The 16842-nt window shown below is 48.5% G+C and overlaps 1 protein-coding gene across 2 annotated transcripts in view; it reads left to right on the plus strand.

Moving 5' to 3' along the window:
* The first annotated feature begins 261 nt into the window (after positions 1-261).
* LOC138520775 (hatching enzyme 1.2-like) overlaps positions 262-16842 on the plus strand; it is a 70628-nt gene continuing 54047 nt past the window's right edge. Inside the window, exon 1 of one of the 2 annotated variants that reach the window (XM_069633072.1) lies at positions 262-825. In XM_069633072.1, the coding sequence (XP_069489173.1) occupies positions 742-825 (84 nt within the window). In that variant the 5' untranslated portion in view covers positions 262-741. The remainder of the gene's footprint in view (positions 826-16842) is intronic. The other variant, XM_069633073.1, reaches the window with a different exon arrangement.

A 16842-nucleotide genomic window follows, 5' to 3' on the forward strand; every position in this document is an offset into this window, starting at 1 on the left:
AGAGGTGAGACGGGGGAGATTTACGACACCAACGAGTATCACTTGTCATACTCCCCGAGTTAAATATAGATTAATGGAGGACACCCAGCCGCACCCAGGAGTATCACTTGTCATACTCCACGTGTAACTGCCTCAGACAACAAGCATCTGACAGCTCAGCTGGGAGCCGAGGGTGCCACTCCACCCACAGTGTCGGTGGTGATTTGTGCACACGCCCAAGTGCACTCTGCCAGTAGGCAATGGCGGGTGAGGACGCCAGTGCTCCTGCAGGTACCAGGGTGATGTGCCCATCAATGTACCTTGCACCGCTGCATGAATCTGATGTTTCTGGGGCCCCATCGGCCGTAGGCCCTAGAAACGCCTGGAGGTGTTCCTAGTGGCTACGGGGGAAGATATCAACGCTAGCAAGGAATCTGTCATGCTCTACTCGCTGGCCCTGCGGCGAGGTGCTGCTCCAGGAATACTTTCCTCCTATGGTTCCTCTCTGCAGAAGGAAGGGGAGTCCCTGCATGCCTTTCATAGGAGACTGCGGTGGGTTCACACATTGACTGCCAACCATTGGGTAATATAGCTCCCCTCCCTGACCCCCGCGGCGCTCCCGACGGTTAAGATGGGCCAATCTGTTTAGCCACAGAGTTGCCCAAGAACTTCTCACGCTACGGCCTGTGCCCGCCTTCCACTGAGGGTATAAAGAGCAGGCCTCCTGAAGTGCCTCGGTATCCAGCTGCTCCTCCAGGCACTATGAAGCTCCTACTCCTAAGCGTCCTCCTCTCGGCGCTGCCGGCCGCCCTCTATGCCCTCCCGCTGCCTGGACTCGCCGGGCAGGTGAGTAGTGAGCTTAATGTATGTTCATATGTATAGCGCCGACGTGCCGCCTTCATGGCCCTCTAGGGCATTGTGAGCCAGCTGGAATCAGAAAATGCAAATACTGTCTGAGACTCTCAGGGCACACATCACATTGAATGAATGATTTAGTGAGTTAACTTGTAATGCGGTGCGTGTTGGCCTACACCCCTCCCCCTATTCATGGGGCTTTCAAGCGTCCCAGGGCGCATTACTCTAAGTCGTGGTGGGGGGCTGGGGTGCTGTCTGTATCCCCAATGTATGGCAGCGAATTGAATTCCCAGGTCATTAACGAGTTACAAGGACACTAGCTGCATGACCCGGCGTTTCACACACCGACCTCTCTCTCTCTCTCTCTCTCTCTCTCTCCTGCTCTCTCTCTCTCTCTCTCTCTCTATTTTCGCTCTCTCTCCTTGCCTACACTCTCCTCTCTCGCACTCTCCCCTCCTAGTTTCAAACACCGACCTCTCGCACCCTCTCCGTTTCTTTCTCTCTTCCTTGTTTCAAACAATGACCTCTCTCTCTCTCTCTCTCTCTCTCTCTCTCTCTCTCTCTCTCTCTCTCTCTCTCTCTCTCTCTCCCTCCCTCCTTTTAAACACCGATCTCTCACACTCTTTCCTGTTCTCTCTCTTTGCTCTCTCCCCCTCCCTCACACACCAGGGGTGAACTGGCAGCCAAAAGAGGCCCTGGAAATAATGTTATAAGTGGCCCCATATTAGACATTTCCAGCAACCCAACCCTTTTCCTATGAGACCATTTGCAAAGACCACACAAAAGAGTCCTAGGGTGCAGCAGCCTACCAGGAAATCTCCAGAGTTCCCTAGAGGCCAGTCCACCCCGGGCCAGGGTGCAGAGGCCTACCGGGAAATCTCCAGAGTTCCCTAGAAGCCAGTCCCCCCCTGCCGAAGGTGCAAAGGCCTACCGGGAAATCTCCGGAGTTCCCCATTGGCCACTCCACCTCTGGCCAGGGTGCAGAGACCTACCAGGAAATCCCCAGAGTTCCCTGTATGCCAGTCCACCCCTGACCAGGGTGCAGAGGCCTAGCAGGTAATCTCCAAAGTTCCCTAGAGGCCAGTCCACCCCTGACCAGGGTGCAGAGGCCTAGCAGGTAATCTCCAGAGTTCCCTAGAGGCCCTGGCCAGGGCAGACGCCTACCGGGAAATCTCCAGAGTTCCCTAGAGGCTCTGGCCAGGGCAGACGCCTACTGGGAAATCTCCAGAGTTCCATATAGGCCAGTCCACCCCTACCTCACACTCTCTCTTTTTCTCTCTCTTTGCTCTCTCTCAAGCACTCCCTTTCTCTCACTCTCTCCCTCATTTCAATTACCGACCTTTTCTCTCTCACCCTCGTTTCAAAAACTGATCTCTAACACACTTTACCATCTCTATTTCTCTCCCTCCTTTCAAACACAGATCTCCCACTCTCTCCTTTTCTCTTTCTCTCCCTCATTTCAAACACTGATCTCAGACACTCCCTCCTTTTTTCTCTCTCCCCCCTTCAAAAACTGGCCTCTCGCACTCTCTCCTTTTCTCCCTCTCTCTCTTTTCAAACATGGACCTCTCACACGCTCGCCTTATGTCGCTCCATTTCTACCTACTCTTTGTTTCAAGGTTCTCTGAAATCGCATCTGCTTCAAAACATTTGAGTGATACTTCTCTGGATTTGATTGTTTTTCCATGTATTTTGTAACCGTTGGTATCCTAAGAACAGCGCTTTGGCTTAAGGCGGTAAATAATATTTAAATAAAATACAAATATAAATAGCAGCAATGAAAGTTTGTGGCTGCTTTGCATAAAATCAAAGAAGTTTGGGAACTTAAAAATGACCACAGATCTTTATATTTGACAAATATGTTTGTGATAAAGGTGTATACGTTTGTATAGTGCGCACTGGGTTAGAGGTGCAATTAATTTTACACAACCTCGGCCTAGCTTTCAAGTGTTTGTAACCATAAACCACATACATTCATAGAGACAGTCTCAGGATTTTGATGTGAGGATAAAACGTCTGGGCAGCGGTTAATAAATTATGGTGTAAGGACTCAGGGTAAGGATAGCTCTGCACATTAAAAGATGAACAGGGGCGTGGCAGGGAAGAAGTCTTGGGGGGCATTGGGTAATCAGGAACATGGAACAGCGTGTCAGCAAACACGATGCAGAGGCAGTGACACAGATCCAGCTGCTGTTTAGAGACTTAGGGCCCAGATCCAGCTGCTGTTTAGAGACTTGGGACCCAGATCCAGCTGCTGTTTAGAGACTCGGGACCCAGATCCAGCTGCTGTTCAGAGACTCGGGACCCAGATCCAGGTGCTGTTTAGAGACTTGGGACCCAGATCCAGCTGCTGTTTAGAGACCTGGGACCCAGATCCAGCTGCTGTTTAGAGACTTGGGACCCAGATCCAGCTGCTGTTTAGAGACTTGGGACCCAGATCCAGCTGCTTTTTGGAGACTTGGGACCTAGATCCAGCTGCTGTTTGGAGACTAGGGACCTAGATCCAGCTGCTGTTTAGAGACTTGGGACCTAGATCCAGCTGCTGTTTGGAGACTTGGGTAATTTCCTCGAGGGCGCCAAATAAAAAGCAAAACCAGTCCACCCACGTCCCAATATAGTTCAGCGCTTATAACAGTCATTTAATTGTACATAGCTCTTCAAATTAATGTATCGTAGCTTCATAGCACAGCAAACGACTGTTGTCCCGTTATCCAACTTAAAAGTGCCGATTTTATCAACTTCGGAATCCCATTAGGTTATCAATTGCCGTAGAAGATCCTCGCCGGTACTCCTTTTGCCGGTCTCAAATGGATGAAAGGCTGCGTTGGCCCGCTAGGATTCACCTCCCTTGTGACCTGCAGTTTTTGTTGATCTCTGCAGAAGTTGCATGAACCCACTGAGCTATAAAGAGCACATTCATTTCCTGTGCACCGAAAAACATCTTTTTCTCACAGCTGTCATTTTTCTGGTCTGCTGTCCTGTTTTTGATTTTCCAAGCATGGGATGCAGATTCCGGTTACAGGATGGTGCTGGCGGGGTCAGGATTTCTAGATAATTTTAAAAAACCATGCACAGAATCTCTGAGAATCCCAGACTTTTTTGTAAATTGCAGAATTATGTTTTACATTTTTTTAGTAAAATTTGCAAAATTGTTTCTACATTTGTTATGTTATGTTAAAGGTACTTATATAGTGCACCGTCACCAACGGAATTGGTCCCCAGGCGCTCTGGCGGATCTGTAAACGAGAAGGTGTTTCTTTTGGCAAAAATTGCCCATAATTATGTAAAAATGTAGAATTCCATTTAAAGTTGTAAAAAGTGCTTCATTGTTGCAAAGTGTAAAATTATTTATAAATTCCGGAGGTTTTTGAAAATTGCTTTGTTGAGTTGTGTATGTGTGAATATTACAGTATAGTGCTGCGGTGGCGATAGTGCAGTTAGACACTTTATAGAGATTATTTAGGACGGCAGGAGAGTCTTGGCAGGGCTGTTTCCTGGGGCATGAGAGCCAGGCGGGGGCTGCCTGAACAGGTACATTTAAACTTAAAGAAACAGGTGTCCCTTTGCTATCAGCAGACCCTTTAGCAGGTGTTTGGGACTACATGGCTACAGCCTTGGTTAGATAAGCAGGTCTGGTTATGGCGCATATTCAGAAGTGTGAAGGTTAGGTGATTAGAAAGGGGAGGGGTACCTGAACCCACATGCTGTGTGAAGCAGTGGTTACAAGCCAGTGACCTTTTGATTACTTGTCTTGTGTGTCTTTTTGCCTTCAGGGTGTCTTCTTTTTTTCTCAAAATGAACTATAATGATGTATATGTTGTCAGGTTTATTTATTACGTGATTTGTGCAGTTTTCAAGTCATCTCTATAAAGCACTACTTTACTTTTAGCCCTGGGAAGCCAAACACTGACACATAACTGTACTGAGTACACCTGGGAAGGCGTGTTCAAGGCCCCAAACTGTAGGCTACACTAAAAACCCAACTTCACAACTTTACCAAAACATCACTGTGCCTTCGCTGCCAAATTGTAAGACCCTGGCAGTTGAGGACAAAGAAGCATTAATGTTTGAGAAGTCCATGAAGAATTTAGGATTTCCAGTATTAAATAAAGAACCCACGACTCCCAAAGGGAACCGGTTAGATTGGGTATTCACCAATAACCTGAAATGCCACAATGTCCTTACCGTGCCATGTACATGGTACGATCGCTACTTAGTCACTTTTGAAGTACAACTGAATACTCCATCTATACAAATTGAAAATCCCCATATCAAGGTGTGGAGTAGACATTTTAAAAACATAGGCCCTGAAATACTGAAACCATGCTTCCAGAAGATTGCAGAGTCCTTCCTTCAAAAGGAGGACTGTGAGAGCATGTTCAAGAAATGTAACAAACATATGCAAGCCTTGGTGGAGGAGAATGCCTTCCTGAAACAGAAATTGGTGAGAAAAAATAATAACCACCGTATATGATACAGTGGAGATCTAAACAAACTAAAAGAGGAGAAACGAGCCAACGAAAGAATATGGCGACAGAATCCAACCCAAGTAAATAAAGAAAATTGGAAAAGTGCAGATTATAGCTATATGAAAGATGTTAAGGAAGCTAAGAAAAACGTTTATAATAGAGAAATTGAGGCAGCTTCAAACACATCCAGTAAAATCTTTGCTATACTTAAGGGGATTGAAAAACCCAGGATGCTTCCCCCGCCTCATATACCCAGTAGTGAAGACTGTGATAGCATGTAGGAAGCTTTCACAGCTAAGATTCTAAAGGCCAGAAACAACATTATCACAGCCAGAACTGATGGAGACAGACCAGCTATTCCAGTTGAAACCATAAACTTGGACGTAAGAAAGAGTTTTAGGTTCTCGCCCATATCTGAGGAGGATTTATGTAAGGTAATGGCTAAAATGAAACCAACTTCGTGTGCAGCGAATATTCTGCCAACCAAAATCATCTTGGAGCATAAAGAACTTATCTCCCCTGTTCTGACGAGGATGGTTAATGCATCTTTAAGTGAAGGTGTGGTGCCTAAGGAGATTAAGGAGGTAACAATTACCCCATTAGTCAAAAAAGCAGGGCTGGATCCTAAAGATCCCGGCAACCTACGGCCCCTCACTAATTCAAATTTTATCCTGAAGGTGCTAGATAAAATTGCAACAAACCAACTGAGAAAGCATATGGAAGATCTGAAGTTACTGCATGAACAGCAATCAGGTTTCCTGGCCTCCCATAGCACCGAATCTGCCATGCTGGACCTTCAGACACACATGCTGGACCTTCAGACACACATGCTGGACCTTCAGACACACATGCTGGACCTGATAGACACACATGCTGGACCTTCAGACACACATGCTGAACCTGATAGACACACATGCTGGACCTTCAGACACACATGCTGAACCTGATAGACACACATGCTGGACCTTCAGACACACATGCTGGACCTTCAGACACACATGCTGGACCTGATAGACACACATGCTGGACCTTCAGACACACATGCTGAACCTGATAGACACACATGCTGGACCTTCAGACACACATGCTGAACCTGATAGACACACATGCTGGACCTTCAGACACACATGCTGGACCTTCAGACACACATGCTTGACCTTCAGACACACATGCTGGACCTGATAGACAAACATGCTGGACCTTCAGACACACATGCTGGACCTGATAGACACACATGCTGGACCTTCAGACACACATGCTGGACTTGATAGACACACATGCTGGACCTTCAGACACACATGCTGGACCTGATAGACACACATGCTGGACCTGATAGACACACATGCTGGACCTGATAAAAACACATGCTGGACCTGATAGACACACATGCTGGACCTTCAGACATACATGCTGGACCTGATAGACACACATGCTGGACCTTCAGACACACATGCTGGACCTTCAGACACACATGCTGGACCTGATAGACAAACATGCTGGACCTTCAGACACACATGCTGGACCTGATAGACACACATGCTGGACCTTCAGACATACATGCTGGACTTGATAGACACACATGCTGGACCTTCAGACACACATGCTGGACCTGATAGACACACATGCTGGACCTGATAGACACACATGCTGGACCTGATAAAAACACATGCTGGACCTGATAGACACACATGCTGGACCTTCAGACACACATGCTGGACTTGATAGACCATGCTGGACCTTCAGACACACATGCTGGACCTGATAGACACACATGCTGGACCTTCAGACACACATGCTGGACTTGATAGACACACATGCTGGACCTTCAGACACACATGCTGGAACTTCAGACACACATGCTGGACCTGATAGACACACATGCTGGACCTTCAGACACACATGCTGGACCTTCAGACACACATGCTGGACCTGATAAAAACACATGCTGGACCTGATAGACACACATGCTGGACCTTCAGACACACATGCTGGACTTGATAGACACACATGCTGGACCTTCAGACACACATGCTGGAACTTCAGACACACATGCTGGACCTGATAGACACACATGCTGGACCTTCAGACACACATGCTGGACCTTCAGACACACATGCTGGACCTGATAGACACACAAGCTGGACCTTCAGACACACATGCTGGACCTGATAGACACACATGCTGGACCTGATAGACACACATGCTGGACCTTCAGACACACATGCTGGACCTGATAAAAACACATGCTGGACCTGATAGACACACATGCTGGACCTTCAGACACACATGCTGGACTTGATAGACACACATGCTGGACCTTCAGACACACATGCTGGAACTTCAGACACACATGCTGGACCTGATAGACACACATGCTGGACCTTCAGACACACATGCTGGACCTTCAGATACACATGCTGGACCTGATAGACACACATGCTGGATCTTCAGACACACATGCTGGACCTGATAGACACACATGCTGGACCTGATAGACACACATGCTGGACCTTCAGACACACATGCTGGACCTGATAAAAACACATGCTGGACCTGATAGACACACATGCTGGACCTTCAGACACACATGCTGGACTTGATAGACACACATGCTGGACCTTCAGACACACATGCTGGAACTTCAGACACACATGCTGGACCTGATAGACACACATGCTGGACCTTCAGACACACATGCTGGACCTTCAGACACACATGCTGGACCTGATAGACACACATGCTGGACCTTCAGACACACATGCTGGACCTGGTAGACACACATGCTGGACCTGATAGACACACATGCTGGACCTTCAGACACACATGCTGGACCTGATAAAGACACATGCTGGACCTGATAGACACACATGCTGGACCTTCAGACACACATGCTGGACTTGATAGACACACATGCTGGACCTTCAGACACACATGCTGGACCTGATAGACACACATGCTGGACCTTCAGACACACATGCTGGACCTTCAGACACACATGCTGGACCTGATAGACACACATGCTGGACCTTCAGACACACATGCTGGACCTGATAGACACACATGCTGGACCTGATAGACACACATGCTGGACCTTCAGACACACATGCTGGACCTGATAAAAACACATGCTGGACCTGATAGACACACATGCTGGACCTTCAGACACACATGCTGGACTTGATAGACACACATGCTGGACCTTCAGACACACATGCTGGAACTTCAGACACACATGCTGGACCTGATAGACACACATGCTGGACCTGATAGATGCACATGCTAGACCTGATAGACACACATGCTGGACCTGATAGACACACATGCTGGACCTGATAGACACACATGCTGGACCTGATAAAAACACATGCTGGACCTGATAGACACACATGCTGGACCTTCAGACACACATGCTGGACTTGATAGACACACATGCTGGACCTTCAGACACACATGCTGGAACTTCAGACACACATGCTGGACCTGATAGACACACATGCTGGACCTTCAGACACACATGCTGGACCTTCAGACACACATGCTGGACCTGATAGACACACATGCTGGACCTTCAGACACACATGCTGGACCTGATAGACACACATGCTGGACCTGATAGACACACATGCTGGACCTTCAAACACACATGCTGGACCTGATAAAAACACATGCTGGACCTGATAGACACACATGCTGGACCTTCAGACACACATGCTGGACTTGATAGACACACATGCTGGACCTTCAGACACACATGCTGGAACTTCAGACACACATGCTGGACCTGATAGACACACATGCTGGACCTTCAGACACACATGCTGGACCTTCAGACACACATGCTAGACCTGATAGACACACATGCTGGACCTTCAGACACACCTGCTGGACCTGATAGACACACATGCTGGACCTTCAGACACATATGCTGGACCTGATAGACATGCATGCTGGACCTGATAGACACACATGCTGGACCTGATAGACAAACATGCTGGACCTTCAGACACACATGCTGGACCTGATAGACACACATGCTGGACCTTCAGACACACATGCTGGACCTTCAGATACACATGCAGGACCAGATAAACACACATGCTGGACCTGATAGACACACATGCTGGACCTTCAGACACACATGCTGGACCTGATAGACACACATGCTGGACCTTCAGACACACATGCTGTACCTGATAGACACACATGCTGGAACTGATAGACACACGTGCTGGACCTTCAGACACACATGCTGGACCTTCAGACGCACATGCTGGACCTGATAGACACACATGCTAGACCTGATAGACACACATGCTGTACCTTCAGACACACATGCTGGACCTGATAGACACACATGCTGGACCTTCAGACACACATGCTGGACCTGATAGACACACATGCTGGACCTGATAGACACACATGCTGGACCTTCAGACACACATGCTGGACCTGATAGACACACATGCTGGACCTTCAGATACACATGCTGGATGTTACTCACCGGACGGGAAGTTTACCAAATCGGTGGCCGGAAGGCACAGGACTGAACTATTGATTGAAGAGCTAGGTCGGGGCCTCCAACCTAGCCTCCTCTCTGTGAGGGCACAAGACCTTTTTAACAATATGACTCTCTGCTGGGTAGGACCAGACAGAGGGACTGATCGCTCAAAAGGGCGGGGAGGACACGCCACCAAGAACCCAGCTGTAAAGGAAAAACAAGAGGTGAGCAATTGGAAATTTAAGAAAGATCCCTTTCCCTCGATACTCCTTTCTAGTAGTACCTGAACTATGCCCTCCCCTTGTTTCAAGGCAACCGGAACCACCTACAAGTAAGAGAGGAGAATGTAACCTATCCTGACTATAGTTGTCAATTAGCTAAGGAGAATGGATAATCATACAAAAGAAAACCCTTACCACTGATGTGCTGTTGAATCTGTAATGTCCAAAGAGTTCAAGAAAACGGAAGTGCAAAATAACAAATGAGTAGGTTAGTTAGGGAAACTGAACCCGGGCGGAACGAGGGCCGCACTAGAGTCGGGTAGGTGCACTATCCGCAAAGCGTCCCTGTGCACTACTGAAGAATGTCCAATGGAAGTCGATGCCGTGATCACAAGGTTCCAAAAGCGGCAGGCACAAGCAGTCCGTGAATGAGGAAACAGGTCTGGTACACGGGTAAGTAGTTTTCCAAAAGCGGCAGGCAAAAGCAATCCGTGAAAGAGGAAACAGGTCTGGTACACGGGTAAGTAGTTCTCCAAAAGCGGCAGGCAAAAGCAGTCCGTGAAAGAGGAAACAGGTCTGGTACACGGGTAAGTAGTTCTTCAAAAGCGGCAGGCAAAAGCAGTCCGTGAAGGAGGAAACAGGTCTGGTACACGGGGAAGTAAAGTAGGATTGAAGACAGAACTTCTTAATACCAGGATGCAACTTTAATCAGAAGCAGCGTTTCGCCCGGTTCCGAGGTTTAAATCAGGAAGGAGAAGGCGGAACGGGACGAAACCGAGGCTCACGCATCATCGCCTCTGAGCTGACAGCGGAAGGCGGAAAGCTGGGAATTGTAGTCCAAACTTGCCGCAGAGTGCTGCGGAGTGAGCCGAAGCCACTATTTTCCAGGGCAGTTGCCAGTGGGGGTAGAATGGGTTTGCAATATGATGCATACCCTTACGGAGGGCAATAACCTTCCTGCGGGCCTGCCGAGGCGTAACACTGGACCTGATAGACACACATGCTGGACCTTCAGACACACATGCTGGACCTGATAGACACACATGCTGAACCTAATAGTCACACATGCTGGACCTTCAGACACACATGCTGGACCTGATAGACACACATGCTGGACCTGATAGACACACATGCTGGACCTGATAGACGCACATGCTGGACCTCATAGACACACGGGCTGGACCTGATAGACACACATGCTGGACCTTCAGACGCACATGCTGAACCTGATAGACACACATGCTGGACCTTTAGACACACATGCTGGACCTGATAGACACACATGCTGGACCTTCAGACACACATGCTGGACCTGATAGACACACATGCTGAACCTGATAGACACACATGCTGGACCTGATAGACACACATGCTGGATCTGATAGACGCACATGCTGGACCTGATAGACGCACATGCTGGACCTGATAGACACACATGCTGGACCTTCAGACACACATGCTGGGCCTGATAGACACACATACTGGACTTGATAGACGCACATGCTGGACCTGATAGACGCACATGCTGGACCTGATAGACGTACATTCTGGACCTTCAGACACACATGCTGGATCTGATAGACACACATGCTGGACCTGATAGACACACATGCTGGACCTGATAGACACACATGCTGGACCTTCAGACACACATGCTGGACCTGATAGACACACATGCTGGACCTTCAGACATACCTGCTGAACCTGATAGACACACATGCTGGACCTTCAGACACACATGCTGGACCTGATAGACACACATGCTGGACCTTCAGACACACATGCTGTACCTGATAGACACACATGCTGGACCTGATAGACGCACATGCTGGACCTTCAGACACACATGCTGGACCTGATAGACACACATGCTGGACTTTAGACACACATGCTGGACCTGATAGACACACATGCTGGACCTTCAGACACACATGCTGGACCTGATAGACACACATGCTGAACCTGATAGACACACATGCTGAACCTGATAGACACACATGCTGGACCTGATAGACACACATGCTGGACCTGATAGACGCACATGCTGGACCTGATAGACGCACATGCTGTACCTGATAGACACACATGCTGGACCTTCAGACACAAATGCTGGACCTGATAGACACACATGCTGGACCTGATAGACACACATGCTGGACCTTCAGACACACATGCTGGACCTGATAGACACACATGCTGGACCTTCAGACATACCTGCTGAACCCGATAGACACACATGTTGGACCTTCAGACACACATGCTGGACCTGATAGACACACATGCTGGACCTGATAGACACACATGCTGGACCTTCAGACACACCTGCTGAACTTGATAGACACACATGCTGGACCTTCAGACACACATGCTGGACCTTCAGACACACATGCCAGACCTGATAGACACACATGCTGGACCTTCAGACACACCTGCTGAACCTGATAAACACACATGCTGGACCTTCAGACACACATGCTGTACCTGATAGACAAAGCAAAAACAGGCATTCTCATGCTACGGGACCTAAGTCTGCCTTTGACTTGGTGGATCACCAGCTCTTTCAGGAGGCACTGGATAAAATAGCGGCTGCCCTCCTAGGGCATTGGCTTGGTTGTCATCTTTTCTGAAAGATCGGAGTGGTGCCAGAATACACTGGGGTGACAAATTCTCCAAGGCTGCCCCCATCTTTTATGGAGTCCCGCAGGGAGCAAGCTTGTCGCCTTTACTGTTCAATCTTTATTTGAGAAGCCTCTGCGAACTCCTGGAACACATCGGCGTATTCTTCACGAAGTACGCCGATGACACGCAGCTCATTTTCTAACTCAAGTGTGATTATACTACCGATAGTGCAAAAATAACAGAGGTATATCAGATTATAGATTATTGGATGCAACATCATTGGATGTGCTTAAATAACACAAAAACTGAACTGATGATCTTCAGAACGCGACAGGCCAGATCGAAGCTGGGGATGGAATATAAGACCTTTACCATCAAAGAGGCTATCATCCCGGTGATGCCGCACGCTAAAACTCTCGATGGTGGAAGCATCGGTGAGATCCGAGGTACATGTTAATTACCTGCAGAAAAACAACGCCTACTATTTGCGCCTCCTGGGATCGATAAGATCTTTCATCAATGAAGATAACTCTGCGACCATTGCAAGAGCCATCATATTGTCGCGTCTTGACTATGGCAATGCCCTATTGCTGGGAGCCACGAAGAGGGAAATCCAAAAGTGCCAAGTCATGGAAAATGAGGCATTTTGCATAGTTAAGAATATTAAAAACAGAGAACATGTATCAATCGGGAGAAGAGCCCTTCACTGGTTAAGAGTGGAGGACAGCGTTAACTTTAAGGCCATGACAATAATGCACAGATGCTTATATGGAGAGGCCCGAGCTACTTTAAATGCTTAAGATCAGCTGACAGGGGTACCTTGAATATACCCTGTGCTAATCGTGCACTCGGGCGAGGCAAGTCCTTTCCGGTCAAGGCAGCACAATGCTGGAACAAATTGCTTATGGTATTATGGCAAGAAGTGAACCATCAGAGGTTCAGGAAATTGCTAAAAACCCTCTTGTTCCAATGATCAGTGCAGATTGTCCAACTTTAGTTTAATGGAGAGAACGATGTGAATTTAATCTTTCTTGGTTCCCTGCGCCCTGATGCCTGCAGGCTATCGGCGCGTTACAAGCAAGCACATAATATAAAATAACAGTGACATAGTTTGCAGTCTTCACTGTTCAAAACAAGCATTGGCAAAGCTCACAGTTGTGTCTCTTTCACAGGCATTTGATAAGCACCATCATAATGGTACTACCTGGCGTAAGATGGCAACAGCTGGTGAATGGTGCAAGTACCTGGGCATATTATGGAATTGCCTGGCAAATGCCTATGCAAGAGCCACAACTGACGACTTTGTCAATGCTTGCTTTTACCAAGAAGTCAGTGCCAGGGGCAGATGCAAGGATACACCTACAGCTTATAAATCAAGTGGCTGAAGGGACATTTGATTAAAACATTTTAATTATACCTGCAGCTGTTATTAAGCTATGACCTTTTAGAACACTGCAAAAAAAATAACACTGACATCCCTTTAAAAGCACAGAGTTGCCTTAAAGGTTCCAGGAATGTGTGTTTGGGACGGGAGGGCGAGGTAGTGAGTGGGAATAGCCATCAGGGCTAGCATTGCTCCGGGCATGTAAAAAGCCAAGCAAGACCCACTCCTCACATCCCATCTCTCTAATATAGTCACTGCCCAGGTCAATAGTTTTGGCTTATAGGCAGGGCTTATGGCGCCACCTAACAGTCAAAAATAAAAACATTCACTAATAGTTCACTAAACTATATTGTAGTAGGGACAAAGCTACACGTTTGGCTAGTAGATAGTGAAAATTATCTCTACACCAGAGACATTAATATTTCTTGTTTTCAAAAGCGTGCGTTGCTGTTAGGATCCTCGGTGCAGCTGATGCCGATTGGGTGGAGGTTAAGTACATTAAAACCACACCAGAAAGCAGTAAGGTGTTGGTTGGATTTGTGATTTTAGAGATTTGCAAATGTCCTGTATGATCCCTGCAGGTTTTTTGTAATAAACAACAGTTCTAACTTGCCCTTGGCTGTGTCCTCCGTTTGGTACTGGGGGTAGGGGAGTTTGGGGCCTTTGGGAGCAGAACGGGTAAGCTCGTAGTAACCCACAGCCCTCTGGCATACCTCTCTGGCAGAGAATGCTACCAACTTGCTGGCGATGAAATCCTATTCCCCCCTTCAATGCACATGGGGGCTGTGCAGAGAGTAGTGCAGTCTGGGGGTCCCGGGTGAGATGGCACCCCGGAAGCTTGGTGTGATGATGGGGGAGAGTGGTTGCATTACTGAGACAGCAGTAAATTGGGCTCTAAACATTGTTGCTTTTGCATTGTGTGTTGGTTTTCTGAAGCACAGGGCAGGAGATTTGCCAAACACTGGACAACACTTGGCCCCGTGCTCATGGGGCCCCGTACTCCTGAGGCCCCGCGCTCCTGGGGCCCCGTGCAAACGCATCTTCAGGCCTGCAGCAGGGGAGCTTACTGCACTCTGAGCACACGCATGGGGGGATTTTGGGGGGGTGTGGGCCCGGAGCGAGGCCTGTGCTCGCTGCGTGGGGCCTGGCACAAACAGACGCAAACACAGTACAGCCAGTGGCTGGAGCGGGAAGTGCCATTTGGCGGGCTCCCGCTTCCCTTTATTCTTGTGTCCACATGATCCCTGTCACGTGGACATCACATCTCTTATCAACCTTGGATAAACATTCAACATGTTAAACATTAACAGTAGTCAGGTAATCGCAACTGGATCAGAGTCTGTCTTGCCGGGGCAGGCTGGCTCGGGGCTCAGCTTCTCGGCTGCACGTAGATGCCATTGAGGACATAGCCTTTTAGCCTCGTGGATGGCACTGGTCGTTTCCAGAGTGCGTAGTCTTCTCATCGTTCTCGGTGGGGAGTTTGGGGTGTGTCCCTGTTTCCCTCTTCTCCATTTTGGTCTGGAGGCCTCTGCGTCAGTTCTTCTTCATGTCTTTCCTTTGTTTTTGGGCTACTCGCTTGTGGTGGTTGGGCCTCTGTGGGACTACTGTCTGCCTTCTCTTCTTCCGATAGGTCCGATGGGACTTTTTGGAATTGTGAGACGTTTCTGGTTACTGATTCGTGCCCACGGGTAGCTGAGACAAGGCCGTGCTCTCGATGAAAAACTATCCGCGGTGCCGTCTCAATCAGGAGTGCCATCTTTCCTTTCTGGGCTCTGGTCCTCACCAGTACTGTGTCCCCAATTTGGAGATCATTGGGTGTCGCTCTTCTGACTTGGTCCTCTTTGGCGTTGTGCTTGCGTCTTCTGGCTTCTCTGCTTTCCAAGTCAACTGGGGTAGGTCTCCAGGAGTGGTGTAGAGGTAGGCTCCCTTGGATGGGGACACCGAACATCACGTCTGCTGGGCTGGCACGGGTAGAAGAGTGGGGTGTCAGCCGATAGGCGCGTAGGAATCTGTAGAGCTCCAGGAGCCACGGGCGACCTTTGTCCTTGGCAATTGCACTGTTTTGTTGACAGACGGCGTGAATCTTTCGGCGTCTCAGTTGGCTTGTGGCCAGTATGGGGTCACGTGATGGTGGCATGTTCCCAGGTCGTCCATGAAGCGCTTGAAACCCTTGCTTGTAAATGGTGGTCCGTTATCGCTCTGGATTGCCAACGGGATTCCGTGCATCGCAAACATTTTTTCTAGCACTGTGGTGACAGACGTGGAATCTGTGGAGGTGACTGGTTCGACCTCAGGGCACCTGGTGTGCTTGTCAATCTCTATGAGCAGGTATGTTTCATTTGCGATTATGCAAAAGTCAATGCTGACGGAGTCCCACCGGCGGTTGCTCCGGGGCGGGCATTCCATGGGCTCTGGCAGTCCTGGTCGGCGTGTGAACAGGCATGCAGAGCAGGTTTCGACAAGGGCCATGACTTTTTGCTGTATTTGGGGTAGCCATAGGCGTGATTTGAGGTATGCTTGAGTTTTTATGATGCCTTGTTGAACCTCATGTTCCAGTTGGAGAGCCCTCTGGTGTAGGGACATTGGTAGCACGATTCTGTGTCCTTTTAGGATGAGGCCGTCCACTGAGATGGACAATTCGTGGCATACTCCAAAAAGTGCGTTTAAGAGCTCCTGGGCTGGGGCCGTCCTTCAGGTGACAGCTGTGAGGAATGTCTTCCACTCCCCTGACAGGAAGGTAGATTTCGTTAGTTGCGGGCACGGGTCCTTGTAAGTTTCTGCTTGTATCTCCTCTAGTGTCATGGTTTTTGGTCTGGC

This window comes from Ambystoma mexicanum, chromosome 13, assembly GCF_040938575.1.
Source record: "Ambystoma mexicanum isolate Mex_15411 chromosome 13, UKY_AmexF1_1, whole genome shotgun sequence".
NCBI lineage: Eukaryota > Metazoa > Chordata > Amphibia > Caudata > Ambystomatidae > Ambystoma > Ambystoma mexicanum.